The sequence below is a fragment of the Eschrichtius robustus genome, chromosome 3 (genome assembly GCF_028021215.1).
Source record: "Eschrichtius robustus isolate mEscRob2 chromosome 3, mEscRob2.pri, whole genome shotgun sequence".
NCBI lineage: Eukaryota > Metazoa > Chordata > Mammalia > Artiodactyla > Eschrichtiidae > Eschrichtius > Eschrichtius robustus.
In genome coordinates, this window is record NC_090826.1 from 141,896,356 (window position 1) to 141,922,669 (window position 26,314).

A 26,314-nucleotide genomic window follows, 5' to 3' on the forward strand; every position below is an offset into this window, starting at 1 on the left:
ACACTGTTGAGAATATATTATGTTGGTCTATTATGTCAAAACCACCCACTTGTATTTTATCAGTTATTCAGAAGAAGGAATTCTAAATTTGTCCATAACTGCTTTATAAAAGTTTATGAAATCGGTCTGCCCTGTTTATGCTTTTGCTAAAACTTAGCACATTCTTCTCTGGGTTGCACTTGGATTTGTGGTTCTATTAGATCGTAAACTCTTTGAGGGCAGAGAGCATACCCATCCTTGTATAATCTATTACTTTAGGCAGTCAGTATGTGCTTGGCAATTAAATTAGAAAGTGGGGACCACTAAAAGAAGTTTATAAACTTGCTTTATCAATTCTAAAGATATAGCAAACTGGTGAAAATTGGTTTCTGCTCATGCTATCCTTTTGCTCTTGTTTTCTACCACTAGCCCGTTTCCCATTCTCATATTCTTTTCATTTTTCATAATAATATTTTCCTTTTTAGGTTCTCACTGGATATTTAAGAACTTGGAGTGTTTGACCCTTAGCATGTGTCCACTTATCTGGCCTTTTAAGAAGGAGAGCTCTAAAAGGGTTGGAAATAGCACTAAATATGAGCAGGCAAATTAAAAAATGTAATGCCTGTTTTCTATTTAAAAATGTGCAGACAGGCCTGCTTTATGCTAAATCACACATCTATATAACAGGGTAGACTTGAAATTATATTGCTGTGGAAAGAAGGAAAACAGGGAGAAATATCTAGAGAAGGCTCCCTTGACTTATCCCGGTTGAATCACTGAGCAGTAATGTGCTACATGGCTGCATTGCAATTCTAATCCACCTACATGCGTAAGTCAATGGGGTCTTTGTTCCAAACTTGTGGAAGAATGCATGAGCCAAGTCTTGGTGGGAGTTCAGTTTAGTTCCACTGTTTTGTAGATTGGGCTAATTTTCAAAGGGATGCAGACATTTACTTTTTCAAGTGAGAGAAGCAAGAGCAGAAAATCCATTCTTTCTTGGTACTGAGGAAATTTTTCTAAAACATTATGTATCATTTGTCCCTCATGACTAGATGTGGACAGAGATGTTTGATTATTTGTTTATAGCCTGGAGATTGAACTGCTTCATATTTTATGGACCTAGAAACCAAGAGTTATTTTTTTCTCATCCAAAGATGAAAGCAACTATTTGAGAACCCTTTGTTCAGTCATTAGAAAAGTTTTAACCTTAAAAGTAGAACCTTAATTTCTGTTATCCTTTGCAGATTATTCTATATAAGCTCACCTGGGATTATAGGACTTGACAGACACAGTATTGGCAAAAGCATTGTATAGGTTCAGAAAATTATTTAAGTCTTTAAAGAACTGAGGTTAATTGGAAACCAGCTGCTTTTGTCATTTGTCTTTGCAAAATCAGTTCCTGTGGCATTTTAACATTTCTCTAGAATGTTACTATAAGAAAAGAAAGCATTGATCTGGTGAGGGAGGTATCCTTAGAAATGTCGCTGACACATAGATTGTACAATCAAGGTTTTGGGATCTGAATGCTAAATTCATCTTGTCAAAACTCTTTATTTTATGGATGAGAACATAGATATGTGGTTGCTCCTTACTCCCTGGTATAATACTTCTCTCACGTTGCATTTTAAGTATTTCTGTCTTCCCTTGTGTATCATGTGGAAGTCTTTTAGGGAAAGGACTGAGTCTTTTTTCCTCCTTGTGTCTTCAGTGCCTAACCAACTGCCTGGTACACAGTTAAGTTTTAGCATATCTTTGCAAAATGAATGAATCAGTGAACGAATGAACCAAACAACAAACCAGACTTACCTAGGTCACTGACTTTCTCCTATTAGCTTGCTGCTTATTTTATAAGTCAGATATTTCTCTCTCTTTAAAAGGCAAGAACAAAACCATATCTCAGAGTAAAGGGATAGCAGGAGACAAGACAAAAGTCCTGTCCTCAAAAGCTTACACTCGTGTGTGTATGGGTGGTGGGGGGTGGTGACATATAAACAAGACATGCAAAAAATAAAAGAGATAATTCCAGGTACTGATAACCCAATGAGAAAAGTGCCATGAACATGAGACATGGAGAGCTGAGTTTCCCAATAATATCAAAATGTCTTCTCTTTAGTAGAGTCTAACGCCCAGCGCTGGGCATCACTCCATCTACCCCACAGAGGGGACATCCTTGCTGCTACCCTGAAGGCTTATCACAGGCTCATGGTTGAAGGACTTCTTCTGGATCCAGAGCTGCTAAAAAGAACTTCTTTGGAAGGATTAGTTCAGGCGGGGCTGGTGGCTTCTGGTCCTCTTAGGGATGCCATGTTGATGAATGGGATTTTGCCTTTTAGCTTTAGGAAAAGGTTTTTGTTTTGTTTTGTTTTGTTTTGTTTTGATCTTGTTAAAGGCTGCCACATACAAAGGCTTTTAAAAATATTGTTCAGTTTTTTAAGTAATTGGAAGGTCTTGAAAGGCGTCATCTTAAATTTTATGTCAATAACTAGAAAACGTCATTTCATTTTGGAGTTCTGACCTGTTGTGTATAGTAGATGAGTTAACCCATAGTGAACAAATATTTATTGAGCACCTGTTTTGTGCCAAGGACAGTGCCCAAGGGATTACAGAATAGTGTTTTCCAAATTGTAGGTTACAACTTCCTAATGTCATAAAATGAATTTTGTGAACTGTGACTAGCATTTTTCTAACAAATGAAATAGAGAATGGAATAGAATATCAGATTGCATAGATGGTATTTCATTGTTTTATCAAACTTGATTTTCAGTTTGTGTGTGTGGGTGTGTGTGTGTGTGTTGAGAGTTGCAATGTAAAGTGCCTTTTTTACTGTGCGTCATGGTCAGAAAAACTTGAAAAATACTATTGTATAGGATATCCAAAAAGTATAGGTAGATTACTTGCTTTTGAATAAGTTATACTTTGAAACTAATATATTTTTGGAAATCAACTGTACTTTAATAAAAAAAAAAGTTAAACTCTTTTAGGGGAAAGAAACTTATACAAAGGAGTGAATACTCAAGTTCTGAATTATGTGGTTTGGATAGTAAGAGCTGTGTGTTCCAATAAGTAAGATAACACAGGTTGGAAGTGTCGTGGAGACAGTGGCACGTGAACTAAACCTAGGAAGATAGGTAGGGTTTGGAAGGAGTGAAGGCTAGAGAATGACTTAGAAGTAAGAAATGGTATATATATAAAAGAGATGGCAAGACTGGAGTCTTACATTGGAGAGTTTTAGGATATAGTTTGGAGGTATAAAATGAAGCACAATTGTTCAGATTTATGAATGCCTTTCAATAACATGCTAAAGAGTTTGCACTGGATTAGATAACTTGCACAGATTCATAAAATGGGTAGCAATATGATATAGGGTGGATTTATAGAATATTTTCCAGCTCCTTCCTGACTCTTCTTTAGTCATGGAGCTCCTGAGGGAATTTCTCCTAGGTGGGTGTTAGATACCAAGTTTCTGGCACCAGATCAAAGAGGGCTAGAAAGGACTTTGGCTGTTCTCCAGAATGTAAATAGAAAGGTAGAACAAGTCCCATTGTGGTGCATGTGAAATACTCCCGTGGATGAGAACTCAGCACTGTCTGTTTGAAATATGGTGAAGGATGGGTTAGAAGAACATTTCTTCTGATATCACTGCTAAATATTTGCTCTCAATGTAGAAAGAAAAGCAGATAAGGAAGGCTCGTGTTTTTGAAGTACAGGGAATCTGACTGGCCTACCTGAAGCATGTTATGTAAATAATTTGTCAGATGATCTTCTCTTCCCTTCACTGAATGTGGCATATACCTAATTTATAAAACAATTTGGGGAGTGATCACAAAATGTTTCTCCTCCCTGAAAAGCATCATTAAAACTCTCTACTACTTCCCAATTGGAGAGAAATTTAAAACAAAGAAGCTTCTGAAATTATAACGTACATTAAAGGGAAGATGACTTAACTAGAAAAAGTGTATTTAAGCATGACTAATCTGTAACACTAAGTACACCAATAATTTTGATTGACTTCTGGCTGGAAGTTTTGATTCTTTGTTGTGGTAGATTATCAAATGTTCTAAATTGAGGCTATGCTAGAGAGTATTCAGTGTTTAATCTAAATTATTAGAAAAAATAAGCAGGTTCTTGTATCTGGGAGCGCAAGGTTTTTTACAGATAATCTAGGGAGATGGCATACATCTTAGATATTTGGTGGGGGGCACAATATAATCAGAAACGCAATGGCAAGTCCAAGCACGGCCCATGAGAGATGAAGGGATGTGACGAACACAAACTTTGGTCTCTAAAAGATAGTGTGTAGAGCATGCATTTCCATTTCTCTGCAAAGAAGGGGGATGAATGAAAGATGAAGAAGGGGGTGTATCCATTTACCCTTATCTTATGAAGGCATCTGCTCACAATCAGTCGCTTGTGGAGAGAGTGCCAGCTGGCAGAGAATTTTCGTGATGTAAATTGTCCATCCGCTCAGAAGAGCAGAAGTACAAGGAGGCCTGTGTGAAGGACTGAATTCCTACCCAGAGGACAAGGGAGGGAGGTTCTCGCAGAGATCTAAATGGGATCTACTTGCATTTTCCACTCTATTTGCAGTTTTCAGCATCATTTTTCCTGCCATCCTAGCGGTTGCTGTGGAGTTGATTCATCAGTTTTCCTCCGTTCTCTGCTATTGCTTATTAAAGTCTCCATTTGGGGTGGGTCTGAGAGAGGGCACCACTGGAAACATGGTGCTGCTTTTTCCAGTGGTGTTGTTTTCCTTGTCTTTCTGCTTGACTGGTTCACGTTTGTGGGCTGTGTAAAAGAGCTAAAGCTTATTATTGTAGATTTCATTTTTGAAATGAGTTAAATCTCCGTTTCCTCTCAACTGCTAATCTTTTCGCCTGTTCATTTGAAATAATAATTTTCCTACGAAGTAATAAAATAAGTAAATCTAGGTATCAAATGGATTTGAATTGTTATCAATCTTGTAAAATTGCTGAATAGAATTCCTCTTTCCATATTTTATGTGACCATAGAGGAAAAATTCAGATGTCCTCGGGCCAAGTTTTAAACTAGTATACCCTGCAGAAAAGAGGTAGACGAGGTTTCAGTAGAATTTTTTGTTTTTATATTCTTTGATTTCTTAGATCAGGATCAGCAGATGTTTTCCATAAAGGGCCACACAGTAAATATTTTAGGCATGCAGTCTCTCTCACAATTGCTCGACTCTGCCCTTGTAGCCAGAAAGCAGCCATAGACAAAGTGCAATGTATGGGCATGGTTTTGTTCCATTAAAACTTTATTTACAACAAATAGGTGATGGGCTAGACTCAGTGTGTGGGCTACAGTTTGCCAACCTTAGATTCTGAACTACTCAAGGTGTGCCCTAAGGCTTGATTCTGGACGGAGATGGGATCAGTGACCTCAAAGTATTTTCAAAATGAAAAGAAAGCACGCCCTGTAGATCAGAAGTGAATGTTGGGAGAGAATTTAAAAACCAGAATATCGAGTCTGAATTTTTGAAGTGTTCTTAGAATTCTTCAATCAATCTCAGTCTCCCCCTGCCCCACTCCCTACCCCCCATCTCTTTAATATTGATATGAATGTCTGGTACTTTGCTCTTAAGCATATATATTAAAAAAAAAAAAATACCTGAAATTTCTTCTCTGAAAAGTAAATATTTCTACATTGGTCTTTAACCAACAGAACATAACACTCTCCCTGAAAATGCCAACACTACCCGACACAGACTGGGATTAAACAAGTCTAGGCTTCTAGACAAAGAAGAAAAAGTGTTTTCTTATCTTTTTGAGTGTACTGAAGCAGAAGTTAACTCTTTGCTTCCAGATTTGTTCTTGCCATTGAGAACTGTTGTTAGTGTTCTGTCATTTTATTAACTATTAGTAATTGTTGGGAGGAGGAAGGAAGGATAGAAACCAGAGGGGGTGGGGAATTTGGATTACAGGGAATCTTGACCAATATCTGCATGAAAAGAATAACACTGTGAAACCCCCAGCAGTAGGTGGGTTTTCTCAAAATCAAACGTTTATTTCTACGTGCCTGGGAAATAGGGCCTTGAGGATACAAGTTGAATGACAGAGGAAATTGGCATGGAGAAAAATGTTACAGAGCTTGGGTTCAGCTGGTCCAGTTACCCCAAGCCTCCTTGCATATGGAGTGAACAACCCCTGTGTAGTTTAACATCTGTCTGTGTCTTAAAGAAGATAGACCACTGTTATTCTGGTTCACTGTTCATGCCTGCACAGTTAACACTTGCAATAAATTTCACCTTAAAATACTTGATGTGAAAGTGGAAGTCCCCACTCATGAGTGCCTGAGTTCATTCTGCATTGCAGCACCAAGGGCAGAGCCTTTCCTGCCTAAATCTTTAAAGGATGAGAAGCAGGATAAGGAAGAGTTTACAGTAGGACAGTATTTTTCAAATGTAATTGTACATGAAAATTACCTAGGGTGCTTTTAAAAATACAGATTTGGGGAACTCACCCAGAACCCACCAAAATGGAACTTCTGGGGACGAGGCTCAACAATTTGCATTTTTTTCAGAAGCTCTCTGGTTGATTCTAACAGCTAGTCTGGTACCTTACTGTGGGCCAGATTATTTCTAGCAGGAAAGCCTAGATCTGGGCTGGCTGTACTGGGGAGGGCCTTCCAGAGCTCCTTGGGTTTTGAACTGTTTGGGTACCAGATAACTCTTTTTTTAAAGTTTTTTTTTTTTTTTTTTAATTTATTGAAGTATAGTTGATTTACAATCTTGCGTTAATTTCTGCTGTACAGCAGAGTGAGTCAGTTATATACATTATGGTTTATCACAGGATATTGAATATAGTTCCCTGTGCTATAGAGTAGGACCTTGTTGTTTATCCATGCTATATATGATAGCTTGCACCAGATAACTCTCTTTAATCTAGATACTTACAGTGATCCTGTTAATTCCATTATTTCTTCTTCCTTGAGGGAAATGTTTGGAAAGGCTCAAAGAACTTTACAGTGCACCAAAGTGGGTCTCTTTTACCCACTCTAATCCATCTGCAACACCAGAGATGGTCCTTATTGTTCAGTGTAAATTCAGCTGCTGCACTGGACCATTCCCGTCTGCATAACACGTGCTGTCTTCCAGTCTTAGAAAGTAATTTCTCCTTGAACCCCTTCTTCTCCCCTCTATCTACCACCTCATTTCTTTATAGCAAAATTACTTGGAAAAATGTCTTTATTAGCTGTCTCCAGTCTCTGTCCTCCCCACCCCCTCAATATTCTCTGGCTTTCATCCCTGTCATTCTACCAAACCATTTGCTGTCAAGGTTGTAGTAATCAGTTATATCCAGTGTCCCAACACTCAGTTTTCATCTTTCTCACCTTTTCAGGAGCATTTGACTCAGTGGATCATTCTCTTCTTCTTGAAAAGTGTTTTTTTAAAACTTGGCTTCTGGAATTCTGCCCTGTTGATTCTCTTTCTGCTTCAGTGACTGTCCCTCTTGAGTCTCCTTTGTTGGATCCTCCCTGTCTCCCCCATCTCTAAAAGTTGGTGTGTCCCAAGACCCAGTTCTGTACCTCTCAATCCATTCTCTAGGTGTGTTCATCTAATCTCATCACTTTGAATACTGTCTGTCTGCTCATGACTTTTCAGATTTCTCTCTCCTACTTGGACCTCTCCCTGAAATCCAGACTTGTATATCTTAATGGCTGACTTGAAATCTCCACTTGGATGTTTCATAAGCATCTCAAACTTAAAATATCCAGAACTGAACTCCCAGTTTCCTTGCTCTCCATCCCCACACTCGATCTTACCATGTACTTCGCTATCTCATTATAAACGACAGCTCGATCTTTGTAGTTGCCACAGCTTACCCACCATGTCCAGTCCATCCGTAACTGGTCTGGTCTACCCTCAAAATATGGCCAGAATCTGATCACTGCTCACTGCTGCAACTGTGGACCAAGCTACCATTATCTCCTACCTGGGAGATTGCATAAAAACCCCTGACTAGCCTTCTTGTCTCTCTGTACTCCCCTCCATAGTCTTTTGTCAATAAAGCAGCCAGAGTGATCCTTTTAAAATACTAGTGAGATCACGTTACTCCCTCGTACAAAATCTTCCAGTGGGTTTTCATCTCATTCAGAGGAGAAGCCGAAGTCTTACAATGACCTAAAGGCCGGCATCATCCGCAGTCCCTCCCTCCCCTCAGCTTCCCTGACCTCATCCCCTGTTCTTTCCTTCTTGTTCACTCTTATTCAGCCACACTGGCCTCTTCATCATTCCCTGGAACTGGCCAGCATACCTGCCTCAGGGTATTTGCATGTGTCCTTCCTGGAATGCTCTTCCCCCAGATGTCCCCCCCACCATGTCTGTCTCGCTTCTTCAGTGCTTTCCTCGAATGTCACCTTATCCACATCGGTGAGGCCATCTGTCATATTACATTAAGTGGCACTCCATTCCCGTGCTTTCTGTCCCCGCTTTGTTCTTTACCATGTCATCTATCATCTGACACACAAGATTTTTGTTTCTATTTTTGCTTTTTATCTAACCCTTACCCACCCCCCACTCCCTGCCACACTGTAAGCCCCATGAAGTTGGAACCTTTTCTGTCTTTTCTTCTGTAACCCTAGTGTCTAGAATAGTGCTTGGGACAGTGACATAATAGGTGCTCAGTAAATATTTGATGAAGGAGTGGAAGCATTTGGACTTGCAGTTATCAACACCAGTTATGGCTATTAACCTTGACCTAATGGGTGGCTGTGGTAAGAAATTACACAATTGTGAAAACTGAGAAAGACATTTGAGTATTGAAGATACTTCATGGTGTTTGTAATTGTTTCTTCTGTTGAGGACAGATTCAAATAGTTTATGATCTAGGAGACTAGCGGGCTGAGTTTATTAAGACTTAAACTGGAGGGTAAAAGGCATTCTAGCAAAATGAAGGACTGGGTATTTTAAGTAGCTTGTCATGGTGGACTGTCACTTAAATTCACTTAGCAAACAGTTATTGAATGAATGAAAGTGCACTATTGGTTAACTTCTTTGGACTTTGTGTGTGTGGGGAGGATTTATTAGAATTGATCTTAGTCTATCATTGTACTACTATGACTATATATTAGAATCTCTTGTTTTTTCCAATCAGATTTTCTCTCTATTCTTTTACAATTCTTCACTCTTCTGCTGCGAATGATAGCCAAAAAAATAGTCAAATCTCAATAGTGTATGGACGTCATAGAACAAGAAACAGCTTCCCGTAAAATTATGGTGTCTTTTTTCCTTTTCACGTCTTAACAATTAGACATTTTTCAAGTGTGGGTTTTACTTATGGAGCTTACATTTCATTGCCTGTTGAGTTCTTTATTTTATTTCCTTAGTATTATAATTGACTACTTTATTTATGTGACTCAGTTAAGTCTTACACATCAGTCAGTCCCCCCTAGTTAGAACTCTGACGCTCAGCAGAGTGGATTTTTTCGCCTCAGCTTGGGTGAGTGGGAGTAAATGCTGGCTGCATTCCTTCAGCTTGGCTCAAAGATTTCAGGCATGCTTGTGACCTACTGGCCTGAATTAGGGCTGGTATTGAGTCTGCAAGCATGAGGTTTGGGTTAATAAGGCATACGCCCAGTTCTTGTCTTGGAATTTCACTTGGGAATCTTGTCTCTCCTGGTGACAGTTTCAAATAAAATGGCAAGATATACAAATTAGGATATATATGTCTTATGTTTTGACAATGGAAAACATCTGTAACCTCTAACAGTAATTTGCACCTATTTGAAATTACCCTCCAAAAGTGTTTGATGTTCTAGTGTTCAGTTAAGAATCCTCCGTGTTCACATAACAACTGTCTGATGATCTCGTATTTATTGATATTTAGTGTGTAAAGCCAAGTCAATTTTGACCCTTCAATTTGCTGAAGAGTATGTAGCATTTTTGGATACTACAGTTGGGCAACACAAGCAGAAGGATTTTATTTTTTGAAGATTGCTACACTAGGTTAGTGCCATGGTCTTATTCAGCAGATGCACCAAGTGGAGGTTTGGCAGGTGATAGGGAGAGAGTAGCACTGTTTTCTTTGGCTTAAACTTTAAATTTGGTACTTTGTGGACACATCTAGTTTCCCTAAGAGATTGTGGGTTTATCTTCTCCCAAATCATACCAGTCAATTTTAAAACTTTTGTTTTCCCCTTAGCTTTATTGTCATAGCCATACCGTCATTTTTATACATAGCCTTTGGTACAGAATTTTATTAGCTTTTTAAAAAATTCTAAAATGATTTTCTTCACTTTGTCTGTTTTATCTGCCTCCTTTGTTTTGTTTCCCAGTGGCAGCTTGGAATGGAAACTGTCCATATTCTAGCACCACTCATCTCGGCATGTCTTTCTGTCATGACAGGGGTTCATGTGTGATGGGATGTGCTTATTGCATGTACTCAGGAAATTTGAACCATTTTCTTTATTCATTTGAAAGGGATGCTTTCTCAAATTGTGAATGCTGTTGCATTTGTTTTAATAAATTCAATGAAAAATGACTTTCATAGAAAGCTATAAAGGTTACGTGTCCTCATTCATAAGTTGTGCTAACTGATTTAGATGCAGTTCCTATGGGATTGTCCCCTTACACTGTTGGCACTTAGCTGATTGACAAGAGAGAGGCCTTGAAAAAAGAGCACCGAAATATAAGGGAAAGGAACGGGATAATAAGTTTTTAAAAACAATCTATCTTGAAGGTAAGTTTTGAGCCATAGAAACTAGCCTTTCAACAGGCAGTTAGGAAAGAGTCTTCTAACAGTTGGAATAACTCCATGTACCCAGATCACCCCAACACATTTTGTCTGTGCTTGACTGTTCCTCTCCACGCTTTCTGATCTCCCATCTGTGTCCACTTGAGGATCCCACATTCAGCATTAACTGGCCCTGGGTCATCTTGATTGGCGAGGCCGTATTTGTACAATCTGTCTGCTGAGGTGGAACAATAACAGCTGGTATGCAGCTGTACACTTCGTCCTGGGAACTCCTATTTCAGCCAGCAGTTATACTAACAAAATTGGAAACATTTTCAAATAGTTGCTTTCTGTGACTACTGTTTGTGTTAACTGTTTGGAGACTCCCATTTAGTAACCTAAACATCTACCATCTCTAATTGACTTTCTGTGCTACAACCTCATTAAAGTCTCGTATTCCTCAGATCAAGTCTGACTGCAAGGAGAATAGTCATTTTCTGATTCTGAGGAGTGAGCACGTAAGAACAATAGTGAATCAGTGACTCCTAATTTGATATTTCAGAATGAGCTAGTTCTCTTCTAATCCAGGCCATGGAAGGGCATTTGGAAGTTCTGTGAAATTCTGTATGGCCATTGTCGCTCATTACTTCACTGTAAAGGAGGCTGTTTCACAACATCCTCATGGAATTCTTCTGAGCTGCACATAACAGAGAAGCATTTATGTTCCCCAGCAGTTAGTACTTGAATCCAATTCTAAGACAGGAAGGGTTTCTCCCCTACTCAGAGAGATTAGACATACTTCACCACGTAGGAGGCTTAAGCAGAATTCCTCGGCTTGGCCCTGTGTGCACAAAGGCTGGATTCTCATTGTCCAGGTGGCCCCCTCCCCTTCTCTTAGTCCCTCAGCCAGACTCACTGTAGGATTCAGAGCAGGAAGTATTAGTTAATTTTGTGTGCTTCGTTCTAAACATCTGCACTTGAGTCTTTTTGTTTATGGAAGGAATGTGGCAAGGGGAGGCGGGGGAGGCAGCAGAACATTCAGAAGCTAAATATTTTCTTGAGGGTGTGTATACCCATGGTTAGTATTTTTTTTAATTTTTAATTTATTTATTTTTGGCTGTGTTGGGTCGATGTTGCTGCGCGTGGGCTTTCTCTAGTTGCGGCGAGCAGGGGCTACTCTTCTTTGCGGTGCGCGGGCTTCTCATTGCGGTGGCTTTTCTTGTTGCGGAGCACTGGCTCTAGTCGTGCGGGCTTCAGTAGTTGCAGCACTCTGGCCCTAGAGCGTACGGGCTTCAGTAGTTGTGGCGTGCGGGCTCTAGAGCGCAGGCTCAGTAATTATGGCGCACGGGCTTAGTTGCTCCGTGGCATGTGAGATCTTCCTGGACCAGGGATCGAACCCGTGTCCCCTGCATTGGCAGGCGGATTCTTAACCACTGCAGCACCAGGGAGGTCCCCTGGTTAGTCTTCATGTGCGTGAACGTGAGGTAAAGGGGAAAGACGTTCTAGCTGTAGAGTTGCTGGAATACTTTCCAGACGTGTACTTACTGGTTTTCTTAATTGTTTGGCTTGGCTGCTTTCCTTTAAAGTCCTTCATCTACTTTCGCATGCCCCCACAGTATGAAGATAGTGTCGTCACTGTCATTGGAAAAACGGAGACCTAGTCCTCTTTTCTGTTCATTTGCCATTTAACTAGATCTTCTTACTCTGTCAACTGTGAAATGAGTAGGATGGACAGATAAAGAGTAGAGAAGTGTATTCAGAGAGAGAGAGAGTGTGTGAACAAGCACATGGAAGGTCTCAACTGTAGCTGTTTAATGGAATAAAAACTAGCTCCTTGAGTTTTCAGTTCTTGATTATCCATGATTACAGGTAGTTCCAGATAACACAGGATAGTCAAGCCATGACTCTTCCACTCTGTTTTCTGTATTTGCTTCCTTATTTATTCAGGTTAGATTCTAAATTCCTTGGAGTAACATCAATCCCGCTACCTTATTGTCCTTCCATTGCCCCTGTACAGGAGGTGCTAAGTGCTGCTGTAGAAAATCACACCTCCACGAAGATGTCTGTACCCTCATCCCGGCAGCGTTGTCTCTGCCCAGCAAGCCTTTCTCTCTAGACAGCTTTCTGCTAGTCTCTATTGTGGCTCTACACTCTCTTCAGATATTCCCCACTGGCTTTGCCCTCAACCCCTTAGCAGGTACCCTTGATTTTCACTGCACAGACAAAATAAAGTCATCAGTTAGAACTCTTTCAACTTCCATCCTCTAAAACCTACTAAATCACTTACATTTGCACCCAGGTAGAAAGCAAGGATGCAGGTTTTCTCCTTTATGGAGCCAGTCCTTTCACCAGTGCTGAATCACATTCTTGTTTCCCCGCCTTGTTTCCACAGTCATTCTTTCTCTTTCTGCTGACTGGAGCACAACAGCATGTAATACAGCCTTGTATCTTCTATCAGAAAGAAAGGGAAAAATCTTCTTCTGGCCCTATATCCCCTCCAATTACCGTCATCTTCTCTTTCTCCTACCCTTTAGCCAGATGTCATACCAGGTTGGCTACACTCACTGTGTCTACCTTCCCACGTCCTATCTACCATACGTTCTCAGTTCCAACCCAGCAAGATCCCTGCCGGTGGAACTGCTCTCACTAAGCACCTCAGTGACCTCTTTGTGGCTTGAAGCCATTGGACGCTTCTTAGTCATTACCTTACTTGATTCGCTTAGCAGATTTAAACACCATTGATTCTTTCCTTCTTCACCTTCTTGGCTTCTGTGATATTTGTTGTCTTTTACTTGCCCTCCTCCCTCTGGTCTTCATAGTCTCCCCTGTTGCCTCATCTTCTGGCTGTGCCTTAAATGTTGATGCTCCTCAGCATGATCCTAAAGTCAGCTCTCCTCACTCAACACTCTTACCTCATTGGTCTCAACCACACCACATCTTCATTATCCATCCACAGGCTAATGAATCCCAAATCTGTATCTCTAACTTAGACGTCTCTCTTGGGCCTTCAGACTATTCACATCCAACTCCCTACTAGACATTTTTTCTTGTCTAGATGACCACAGACACCTTAAATCTTGTGTATCCAAAATAGAACTCATCTCCCCATCCTGCCCTCCACTTCTGCCTCCAGTTTTGCTTAACCTCCTTTGTTCTCTATTTCAGTGGATGGGACGTCTCTCCATTTGGCTGTTTTTAAACTAGAAAACTGAATGTTATTCTCAATCCTTCCACCTTGTGGAATGCGTAAAGGAAGCTTTGGCAATGAAACAGAATGTCAACAGAGTAAAAGTAGAGAAGGCTTTCAGAAATGATTCCTGCTCCCCTCCATCAGTTACAAATTATGATTGAAGTCTGCTAACTACATGTCACCCAAATCCGTTCATTTTTCTATTCCAGCTGTCCCTATTCTTAGTTCAGCCACTGTCGGCCAGGATTACCGCCACATCTTCTTAAATGTTCTCTCTACCTTTAGTCCTGTCCCTTCTAACCTAATCTCCACACAGTGGCCAGAATGATCTTTCTAAAAATCAAACCTGATCATACATTTCCTGACGTAAATCCTTCAATGGCTTGCCATCAGCCTGAGGAAGTTGAAGTTGCTCTTTAGCATGGCCTCAGGCCTGGCGTGCTGTGCTTGCTAGCTGACTCATCTCCAGCCACTCTCTCCAGTTCTAGATGTACTGCACACCCCTGATTCCTCCAGTGGCCACTCCTCTGTGTTCTCTGGGCTTTCATACATCCTACTCCATCTGCCTGGATGACTGATCTCTGTTGGCCTAGCTAATTCCTCTGCATTCCTCAGGTCTTGGATTTAGATGTCACTTCCTCTAGAAAATATCTTGACCTCATAGATGTGGGTTAGGTGACTTTCCTCCATGCTCCTAAAACCTCATGTCCTTCCCCTGTCATAGCACTCATCACGTGGAATTGCAGTGATCTGTATCCACTACTGGGCTGGCTGCAATGTCGAAGGTCACGCACGTGGCCATCTTGTGTGGAATGTGTGAGCCTCCTTTACAGATTGCCACAGAGCCCTCTACCTCTTTCAACTGTAGCTATAAGTTAGAATGAAAAAAGCAGCTCTGAAAATGAGGCGTGGTGAGGCAGCGCCAGCAGCAGCAAGCTAGGGTGCTTCAAAGTTTAATGCTAGCAGAGTTGCTTTTCTGACATTCTGCCACCCATCGCTGTGTTTGTGCCGACATGGAGTGACCACATATGCCTGTTTCTTTCAGTGTGTGGCTTTGTGGTGCAGATGTTTGTCTGGGACACAGGATACCCGGATCCATTTTACCTCCTCTCCTTTGATCCATTCTCCTGTAGGTTGGGTTGCTAAAGAACAATGAGATGGCAGAGATGTAGACAGAGAAAATAGAAAAGCAAGGGTAATCTGTAATCCACAGATTAGTGAGTAAGCCTTTGAACATCCCAAGCCACATACTCATGAGTAAAACTAAATTGTTCTACCATTCCAGAATGTTTTAGATAGTCTCTGGAATGCCATCGATACTGTATTATAACCTCGCCTTCATTCAAAGGTGACATCTTTACATTTTTGACACAGTAAAGAGATACAGGTTAAATTTGCATTCTTTGAACAAGAAGGCTGTAAACTGTATTTGCATGACCTGTGTCCAGACAAAGTGTTATACTGCCTCCTAGGTAGAAGATCCAGATTTGTAAAATATTCTTTGGCAACTATACCAGGTAGGCCCTTGTACAATCAGGCTCTTGTGTGTGAACATCTCCAGGATCCTAGTTCAGGAATTCTCTTCTGTACCGTACTATAATAATGCCTTATGTTTGTATAGGGTTTTATAGTGAATCAGGTATATGCAAGATCTTAGTTTGACCTTCCAACAACTCTTTGAGGTAGGAGGCTCAGGGATTATCACCCTCATTTTTTTTTATTTTTTTATTTTATTGAAGTATAGTTGATTTACAATGTTGTGTTAATTTCTGCTGTACAGCAAAGTGACTTAGTTTATACATATATATTCTTTTTCATATTCTTTTCCATTATGGTTTATCACAGGATACTCAATATAGTTCCCTGTGATATACAGTAGGACCTTGTTGTTTATCCATCCTATATATAATAGTTTGCATCTAGTAATCCCAAACTCCCAATCCTTCCCTCCCCTACCCACCCCTCCTCCTTGACAACCACAAGTCTGTTCTCTATGTCTGTATCACCCTCATTTTCACAGAGGAGAAAATGACGGAACAGAAATCACACAGCTAGTAATTGAAGGAGCCAGGATCTGTACTCAGGTCTCATAATGGCCAGGCCTGTGTTTTTTCCATCATACCATACACCTTTACGTTCAAGATCTTATGCGTGTGAATGTTTCATTATATGGGGGACAGTTAATCAAACCCCTCTTTTAAGATCTGAACCAGTTGGGAAATGGAGTCAGATATGGCTCATCATATCAGTTTTATTACAGATAAAACTGGCTTGAAGAACAGCGCCTGGACATATAGCTTACATGGGCCTTTTGCCCCACCCCAGCTGAACTCATCCACTTAGTCCTGAATTGAGTAGCAGGACAGCAGCAGGCCTCCCCTGCACAGTGGCAGAGGTGCTGTCTTGCACTGAGGAGTGAGGGAGAGGAGAGAGGGGGACTCGGGTGGCAACTAGGAGAGAGCTGAGGAGATTCCGGGCCACACATGAGCAACACTCCTTCTTCCCTGGGCATGAGTGGGTGTGAGGAAGTGAGAGAATGGCAGAAGTCTCCCCTCAACACTTCTGAGAGTGCAGGAGTTCCTCTTCTGTGGGCTTTGTAGGGTGGTTCTTCCTGTGAAGTTGATTCACTTGGACAGAAGAGACTGTAAGCTTCTCGAGTTCAAGGACCACTTATGTCTAATGCATCCTGTCCCCCAAAGTATATAACATGGGACTGAGCATGTAGTTGTGCCCAATACATACTTGTTGACAAACCGTGATCTTCATTATAACATAGAAGCAGCAAAATATAGATATTGTCAGAGATAGAAAGACCAATTTGTGAATGAATGGTGTTTAAAAACAGCTGCACATTATCTTTTTTACCCACCTGAAATCCTGCTGGCTGGCAACCAAGCTGTCCCAGCCATCAGGCTGTGTTCTGCCTGCCGCAGGGAGCTGCCTGACGCAGTGACTCTTCTTCCAGAGGGATGACAGCCCGTTGGCTCCTCCCCCTTGCTGTCCTTCCTTGTTCAGCACTCATGTCTCATATATTCTCTTTCGAACACAGCTTCTTTAAACCGCCTTTCCCTTCTCTCTCTTTCTCTTTTTTTGTCATCTCTTTGTCAGCTACTAGAGGAATCTTTTTTCTTCTTTCCTGCTCTAGTCCCTGCCCCACATCTCAATCACTGTCCTTCACTCTTTCTCAGATTTCTCTTTCTTAACCTGGTAAGTAAGCAGAAGAATAGTGCTGATGATACTCTTCCTGCATCAAGAAGTAACATTAAAATTAATAAAGAACGATTTTTAAAAATCTTGAAAGTGCCCAGAAGACCCATTTAGAAAGCCAGCAAATATTTTCTTTTCTATCTTTTAATTAAGCTTTTGTGGAAGCACCGGCATTAAGGATAAATGCACATTTTCACTCAATTTTATTTTTGTTTAACAATATAAGTACGTAATATATGCTATCATTTTTCATGGCAACCAACATTTTAACAACACACATCATAAATGGGCTTTTATGAGCCAACTTAAGAGTGCAGCTATAGCTTATTTCTGTGGGAAAACACGCACTGTTTCCAGGCTTAGAAGAGCCTATTGGACACAGCCAGTGTGTTGTGTGTTCTGGAACCCTCTTAGCGTAGTGTGCACATGTTGGTTTGTATCCTCTTTCTTTGTCAAGTTCCAAAGCAAAGTGGGAATAGAGGGGGTTTCTGTGCTTCATACGTATGACTTCTGGACATCGATGTGTTTGCCCCACAGGAAAAGCGTTTGACATCACATATGTGCGCCTCAAGTTCCACACCAGCCGCCCGGAGAGCTTCGCCATTTACAAGCGCACGCGGGAAGAGGGGCCCTGGGTCCCTTACCAGTACTACAGCGGCTCCTGCGAGAACACCTACTCGAAGGCAAACCGAGGCTTCATCAGGACGGGAGGGGACGAGCAGCAGGCCTTGTGCACAGATGAATTCAGTGACATTTCCCCTCTCACCGGGGGCAACGTGGCCTTTTCAACCCTGGAAGGACGGCCCAGCGCCTACAACTTTGACAATAGCCCTGTGCTGCAGGTAGGCACCTAGCGGTTGGCTTGGTAGCCAGTCAGTTCTTCCACAGGCAGGATGCAGAAAGATCACTGTATTGGGGGACCGTGGTCCCACTTCTGAAGTAAGGGGTAGGAATAGCACCTACTCCACCAAGACAGACAGCTGGATTTTATTCTGCTCTCCTGTGTTCTCTTAATAAGTGAAGGAAAGTAGTTTTATTTCTGCTGCCCAGTTGATGTTTGTTCTTAGTTTTCATGCACGTGTATTCTGGGAGGTAAATTTTACAGATTTTTTAAAAATGTTGAACAATTTTGATTTGAGTCTCTGTACTTGCAGTGGAAACATTTTGCTTCTGCCTTCCTTTTGAAGGAGGGTATTTGAATGAATCTACCAAATTTTTTTGTATCCTGTCGTACCTCTTCTTTGATTTGACAAAATAAAAAAACTATTTTTTAATATTAGCAAGAGGGAACAACTGAAGCAAGATGTTTAAGAACTCTACCTTCCTTCGTTATTGTACAAGGAAATTTTGGTTGGGTTTGTCTGGCACTGTTGCCAATCATTATGAAAACTCTTCATCACCTAAAAGCACTGGATTTTGTGACAAGATATGAATTTAGGTAACCCTGGTATAGTGCTTAAGGACAGTGATAGAAACTTTTCCCTATATGGCAATAGAAAGAATTAAAAATTTCTTTTTAAAAAAATTTTATTTATTTATTTATTTATTTATTTATTTATTTATTTTTGGCTGTGTTGGGTCTTCGTTTCTGTGTGAGCGCTTTCTCTAGTTGTGGCAAGCGGGGGCCACTCTTCATCACGGTGCGCGGGCCTCTCACTATCACGGCCTCTCTTGCTGCGGAGCACAGGCTCCAGACGCGCAAGCTCAGTAATTGTGGCTCACGGGCCTAGTCGCTCCGCGGCATGTGGGATCTTCCCAGACCAGGGCTCGAACCCGTGTCCCCTGCATTGGCAGGCAGATTCTCAACCATTGCGCCACCAGGGAAGCCCAAGGTTTCTTTTTTCATAAATGCCGTGTGCATATTCCTTATATACTATAATTTGGAATCTTTCTGTATTGCTTAGACGTCTGTGACCTTTTCTTATGTTCTGGCTGTTTGATTATGGAGAGACAGATGCGTGTCATGCCATACTCAGCACATTCACACAGACTGGAGATGCTTCTGTCACATGGCTGGAGTTAACATCTAAATGGGGACAGCCTGTATTAATTCGCTGAGACAAGAAAGACTGGATGTGGGTTTGCAAATGCTGTGTATACTTTATGAAAAGTTGTTGTGACTTCTAAGTAGGGAATCTCCCTGTTTTTCTGGGCCTTATGCCTTTGTGTTCCCTCATTCTTTCTCTTTGGAACTTTTTATGTACAAGGACCCTTTGAAAATTTGGCCGTGTGGCTTTGGACAGTGGCAAAAGATGAGAATATATTCTCGCTGGGTCCAGTTCTTCCCTTCCATTGTATTTCTGTAGTTTGCTGGGAGATCATAGATCTTGATTTTGGTAAGCTCTGAGGGTTCTGGTGAGCAATGAGTGTGTTTGCAAAGGTCTTTCAGAAAATGTTTCTTTCAAAGGCAGTAAGGTGTGTTCAAAATAAATGGCAGAAAGAATAACCGACTTTGATAGATGAAAAAGCAGGAGACAGCTTACCTAGGGCAGAAGTGATCTGTAAATACTCTATAAGTCGGTCAACTGGCACACATTTTCTAACTTTGATTCTTCCTGGGGAGGGAAGAATTATTGTATTTTACTGTCCTGGGGAGGGAACAGTATAGTCAGTAGGGAAAAGCAGTGAGTTAATGATGTGACTGTGGTTTTCTGGCACCTTTGCTAACTCTATGCCTTGTCAGCCTGTCTTGAAGCAGTTCCCCCAGCTATAGGAATTCTGATGTTTCTTAACTCTTCATGCTACAGAAACTCATAAGACTAAATGTGGCAAAAGGCTGTGGGCATCTGCAGTAGATTTGGTCAGTTGGTATCATTATGCAAAAACATTAATTATGCATCTCTGGATGTAAGAGCTCTGGCTCTGCTATATAATTGCCAAGGAGGGTTAACTGATATGACTTGTAGCCGACCCGACAGTGAGGAGAGAGGCAGTTGGCTTCTGCCCTCATTGCTCCCTGTGCCTCCCTCTAAAAGTTATGATCTCCCAGAAACCTTCCCGGTTTCAATGTATATGAATATTACTAAGCATGTAGTGATTTATAATAATAATTAGCATTTATTATAGCACTTACTATAATGTGCCACAATGTGACAAGCATTGTTCTAAACCTTTAGATATATTAAATGTATTAACACATTTAACCTTCCCAATAACTCTATAAGATAGATACCTTTATTTTCTCCATTTTACAGATAAGGAATCAGAGGCCCAGAAAAGATAAACTCACTTGCCCCAAATCACACAGTTTTAAGTGGCAGAACTGGGATTCAAAACCTAGAAAGTCTAGTTCTAGAGTCTGTTCTTTTTAAGATGCCCGTTATGGGGAAAAAAAAAAAAAAAAAAGGCTTAGATTCAACTCTTGAGAAGCTTTTATTCCAGGAGAGCTGTGATAAAGATGAAGCCTGTTGAAGATATAATAAGCATTAAACACAGAGATATGTTTAGCTGTTTACACTACAGACGACTAAAAGATTCCTAACATTGTGGCCATGAGTGGGCGTTGTTATTGGAGTTCCAAGTTTGGATATGGTGAAATCATCATCTCTTCTCCTTTCTAATTATACATGAAGGCTTCATGGAGATAAGCCTTGATGAGCTCTCTGTGTTGTTCTACATGCCAGGTGTTTGGCCTGGTGTAAGCAGTGATTCTTAATCAGGGGTGTGCTTCCCAGTCTCATGTGAAGCCTTCTGAAAACATAGACGCCTGCAGCTCTGCACGTGCTTGTTAATGTCTCTGTAGGTGATGCTGATATGCAGTCCCAGGAGAGGACTTAAAGTGGACATGGGGGACTTCCCTGGCAGTCCAGTGGTTAAGACTCCGTGCTTTCACTGCAGGGGGTGTGGTGAGTTCGATCCCTGGTCAGGGAACTAAGATCCCACATGCCGTGGGGTGTGGCCGAAAAATAAAATAAATAAGTAAGTAAGTGGACATGGTATATCTGGGTAGTTTTATGTAATATACCACTCTAAAACTTAATGGTTTTAAACAACCGTGATTTATTATTTCTCACGATTTTGTGTTGGCCTGGGCTCGCTCCCTGGCAGGTCAGCTGGGAGCTGGGTTTTTCTCTCCCTGTGGTCTTACATCCTCAAGGGGGCTAGACTAGGCTTCTTCATGTGATGGAGGAAGTATTCCAAGAGGGTAAATCCCAGTGCACACATGCTTGTTAAACCTCTGCTTGTGTCACATTTGCTGATGTCTCCTTGGCCAAAGCAAGTCACATGCCCAAGCCTAGAATCAGCGTGGACAGGGACCGCACAGGTTGTGGACACTGGCAGACGTGATTCATTGGGATAATTATTATAATTACTACAGATGTAAACATCTGACTAAAATTAGCTCAAGGAAAGGGCATTTATTATAAGCGCTTAGATCTCATAAAACCGAGGGGAAAACTATATAACCTTCATTCTTGTCCTCTGCCATTATGGTATACCTACCAACTTGATCAGTTGTAGTTTCCTCAAATCTGTTCATTTGCTCGGCAAATGTTACTTGAGCACCAACTATATGCTAAGCACTAGTGAAATGCAGTGAACAAAACAAAACAAATTCCTGCCCTATGGGGCTTATAATCTGGTGGTGGCAATGGTGGGGTGGGCAGGTGGTGGTGATGGAAACAGGCAATTTAAATAAAATAGGGAAGGGAAATAGGGAGTTGCAGGGGGCTGGGGGGGTGGCGATTTTAGACAGAGTGGCCAGGGAAGGCCTCATGAGAAGTGACATTTGGGAAGTGTCAAGACAAAGAGTACATCTGATTGGTTCAGGCCAGTGTAATGATTGATTGCTTTGTGCTTGGATGTGTCTCCCAGATCTGTCCGTAGTGGACTGGGTAAGAGTGAGAGGGAGATGGTACAAGATGGGCAGGAGGAGGCAATGACCAGTGTATCTGATACAGTGGTGGTACTACGTGAGCTCTGTGCTGGCTTCTCTTGACTGGCTTTGGGGTGTGGATACAGGATGGAGAGACGAGACACGTGTGTTGACTACCTAATGCATGCTGAGCGTTGAAAAGCATATTTCATTTAAGCCTCTCTACAGCCTTGTGAAGAAACTAATATTATTCCTGCCTCGGGAGACTCTGAGTGGTAAAGTAACAACTTAGATCAAAGAAGGGAAGAGTCAAGAAGGAAATTCAAGTATGAAGAAATGAAAGGAGTCCTTGAGTGTTATAATAGATTTAATGCCAGAAGAGGACATAAGTTAAATGATACATTAACTGTTTAGAAGATTTTGTCACATATATGTCTCTTATCTTCAGTGCCTTTACCTATCTTTTCTGTGTTTTTGTTTTCTGACAGGAATGGGTAACTGCCACTGACATCAGAGTGACACTCAATCGCCTGAACACTTTTGGAGATGAAGTGTTTAATGACCCCAAAGTTCTCAAATCCTATTATTATGCAATCTCTGATTTCGCTGTGGGTGGTAGGTAAGTAAACCATTAAATAACCTTGAAAGTGATTGGAGCTTTGGTGTAGAAGTGAATGTAGCAACTTGTTTACAACTGTATTAGTAATGTTTTTAGACCTCATTATCCTGGAAACAAAGTAATTAGGTTTTCTAAAACCTTGTCAAATCAACACATTAGTGAATTCTTATTGAGCGTTTAAGTGCAAAGCTCTATGATAGGCACTATAAAGCTACTGAGGAAGTGCAAGTCTGACATTCACTTACTGAGAAGGACCTGACCTTCTAGGATCCTACAGGTGAATGGGGCAGGCGATGTATGAATATGCGAAAAGTTAAATACTAGTACCATCAAGCGTTTTAGATAAAGAGATGTCATATGTCAGAGAATAGTTACAGGACTGTCAGGCTAGAGAAACAGATGGAATCTAAGCTGGGTGTCAACGAATAGGTAGGGTTTAGATAAGGAGAGAGGATGTCTGGGTTGGGTACAGGAGGGTTGGGTGCATGTCATGAGCAAAAGTATAGAGTTGGAAGCGTTTAAACCTCCTTGACTTAAGGAAAATCTTATATGAATTTGTGGAGTTGTAAACCAGAGAGAGTTTGGTAGCCAGAGACCTTAGACAGTGAGCCAAGAATCTTGGACTTACCTCCCCTTGTAATAGACTATGAAGTCTCAAGAGCAGAAACATTATTTTTGTATGCAGTGTTCCTGGTATGGGATTGATGCTCAGTGAAAGTTGATTGAAACTGTAACCAATGAGAAATCATGTACTTTTCTGGAGTTAGGGCTATGATTTCAACACAGTAGATTAAGAAGATTAACTGCAGGCAAGGTAACAGTACAATATGATCGAGAGAATTTATATTCCTGTTATTATGCTGTCATCTAGGTGTTAGGTGACAAATACCTGACATTAAGGTGGTGACAGCAGAATGGAAAGAAACATTTAGGTGCATTTTATGAAGGAAGAATTATCAGGATTTTAGTCAAAGGTGATTTTGAGGGTTTAGTGACCAGGAGAATGGTGGTATCATTAACAAAATAAATGGAGAAGATGAGCTCATTTGGGAAGGTGGTGAGTTTAGTTGTAGAATGTAAAGTTTTAAGTCGTGGAGGACATCTAAATTTGTGCAGCAATCAAGGACAGGAGCTTGGGAGAAAGAGGCGGCCTGGAGATATACATTTGGGATTCATCCTGGTGCACTGTAGATGTTTTAGAAGTGTTTGAGTGTATTATTAAGTGGTGCTTGAAGCTGTGGAACTGATTGCTATCTTTAAAGAGCGAGTGAGGGTAACGGCTCTGCACCAGAGTGCGTGTTAGTATTCATGGGGATTTCCATGAGTCCTTAGTTTATGGTAGTACCTGCATCTAGAGGCTCCTTCAAGGATTCTTGCCCCAAACAACCTGAGGGAATGTCAGTCTACCAGAGATCCATATGGTGGTGTGGTATCTGTCTCTCATTGTCTTCAGATCAAATACTTTAAAATCATGATGGCAGATAACTGCTGAAATTTATTGACTTGTTACATGCCTGTACAGTCCTGGGCACATACATATAGCAACCTCTTGATCTTCTCAATAACTCTATGAAATAGGTATTATCATCCTCCCTATTTTACAGGTAAGGCACCGAGTTTAAGTTACATTGGTAAGTCACAGGGCAAGGTTTCGAACCCAGGCGGCCTGGCCTTGGAGTCCATGTTCTTCTTAACCGCTACACTTGGCTGCCTCTTGAGATGCACACATTTCACTTCAGGAAATGGTCCTACAGATGTCCTCAGAAATTGTTGGGGACTTTCTTCTCATGTCCAGTTAATGCCCCATCCCCTGTTAAATAAAGCTACCTTTTTTTTGTTGTCTTGTTTAATTTTTCTTCATACCTGAAAACACACAGTCATTACTTAATCTTGCTCAGTTTCTCAGTTTACAGTTTGGAGTGGTAAACTCAAGAACATCCTGAGGTGGTTTTTAGTTCTCTGTGTACATCCTTTTTCTGCATCCGTTTCAGGGCTTCATAGGTGTTTCATTCTTTTGAGGGTCTCTTCTCTCCCCAGGTGTAAATGTAACGGACATGCAAGCGAGTGCGTGAAGAATGAATTTGACAAGCTGGTGTGTAATTGCAAACATAATACTTATGGCGTAGACTGTGAGAAGTGCCTTCCTTTCTTCAATGACCGGCCGTGGAGGAGGGCGACTGCCGAGGGTGCCAGCGAATGCCTGCGTGAGTGCCCCTTGGTGTTCGTCTGCTAAATTGTCTTGAGGACTTCAGAGGTGGGAGAAGGAACTGGTGACTTCCTTTGATTCCTCCTTGAAAGGAAAAGCCTGAAAGGCAGAGCTTCTTCCCTAATTTGAGAGTGTAGAACAATAACCTGCATGCACGTCAAAGGAAAATCATAGATGCGGGCAATTGGCCATAAACATAAACTGTGCTGGTTTTATGTTTCCTTCATGAACACACATAACAGAATGAGAGCGGCACCTTCAAGGTTTGGCCTTTGCTTAGCTCTAAATACTGGGCCGGGGTTGCCTACTCTAAAATATGGTTTCTCCAGTCTTTTCTTTGTTGCCCTTTAAAATATTCTTCTTGCTTTCAATGCTTATTTATTCAAACAGCCAGGATTGTTGTAATCAACAACAATCAATTTGTCAGGTGTGATGAGTTCTAGACTAAGACTGCTATTCGATGGATTATTTATCAAAATTATTTTTTCTTTATCTCACTAAAGAGCACAATGGGGAGGATTTTCCTGCTTCCGTCATGCAGAGGTGGGTGGCTCTGGGAAGAAGAGTAGATCCTAGTATTCTTAGGAAGAGGTAAAATGAAAAAGATTACACATTGTTTTATTCCTTCATAATGTCTTGGTTTATTCTCAAGAGATAGAGAAAGGAATCTCAGGAGAAAAATCATGAAACCGTGTAATCATGATTTGCCAAGGATTTGAAAGTGAGAAACTTTTAAAGCAGCAACATTTTCTTATGTCCTTATAAATATTCCTTATTGTATCCTCTTGGTAATAAAAGGAATAAGAAGGAAGACACTCTGAACTTGCAGGAATTATTGGCAGAAACCTTGAAAAAGGACCAATATCTTGACTCATGACTGTTTCCATTAGCTGCTTACAGCAGATTTTCTTATTCACATTTTCAGATAAATTTTATAGCCTCCTCTAGCATTCCTAAGCACTTGAACTTCTTTAATTCTTTTACTGAACTGTAATATCCGGTGTTGGAAACTACATGATAAAGGCTGATAAAAGGAAAAATGAAATACTCCTAAGATGTGACATCTAATTAAATGTACGCATATGTTTGAAAAGTAATCTGCTTAATGATGTCATATTTTGAGTCTATCCAGGAACATTATATGGGAAAAAACAAGTGTAACATTATATCCAGCTTCTCACTAGCAAGTGAACAGAATACAGTAGCTAACAGACTTTGATAAGGAGCTAAGTCAATTTGCTTTCCTCTTTGGTCCCTTCAGCACCATGGCCCGTCAAAGAGAGAAGTTTCTGGAGGTGTGACAGTACTACAGTATTGTCAGGGTGCTGGAGCTAGGGAAGAGAAAATGACAGCTGCCTTCTCTCTTACCAGCTGATGATGAGGGAGCCACAGCATCTGCTTTTAGCAGTGGGTTAGGACAGCATAGACATGGGGATTGTTCTGCCTCACCGTCTCTAAGCACCAGACCATTTAGGTGCTGTGAGCTGGGCTGATTGCGAGATAATCTAGGGAGACTTGAGGGAAGAGAAATAGCTGATGAAGAAGGGAATGGGAGCTTTCAAAGTTACTTAACTCTAATTCTTGGTGCCAGCGATTCAAGTTTCTAAAA

At 41.0% G+C, this 26,314-nt stretch overlaps 1 protein-coding gene across 1 annotated transcript in view; it reads left to right on the forward strand.

The window, feature by feature from the left end:
• LAMC1 (laminin subunit gamma 1) overlaps positions 1–26,314 on the forward strand; it is a 121,142-nt gene that overhangs the window by 55,394 nt on the left and 39,434 nt on the right. Inside the window, exons 2-4 of the mRNA XM_068541376.1 lie at positions 17,602–17,906; positions 22,369–22,499; positions 24,537–24,703. Coding sequence (XP_068397477.1) covers positions 17,602–17,906; positions 22,369–22,499; positions 24,537–24,703 — 603 coding nt within the window. The remainder of the gene's footprint in view (positions 1–17,601; positions 17,907–22,368; positions 22,500–24,536; positions 24,704–26,314) is intronic.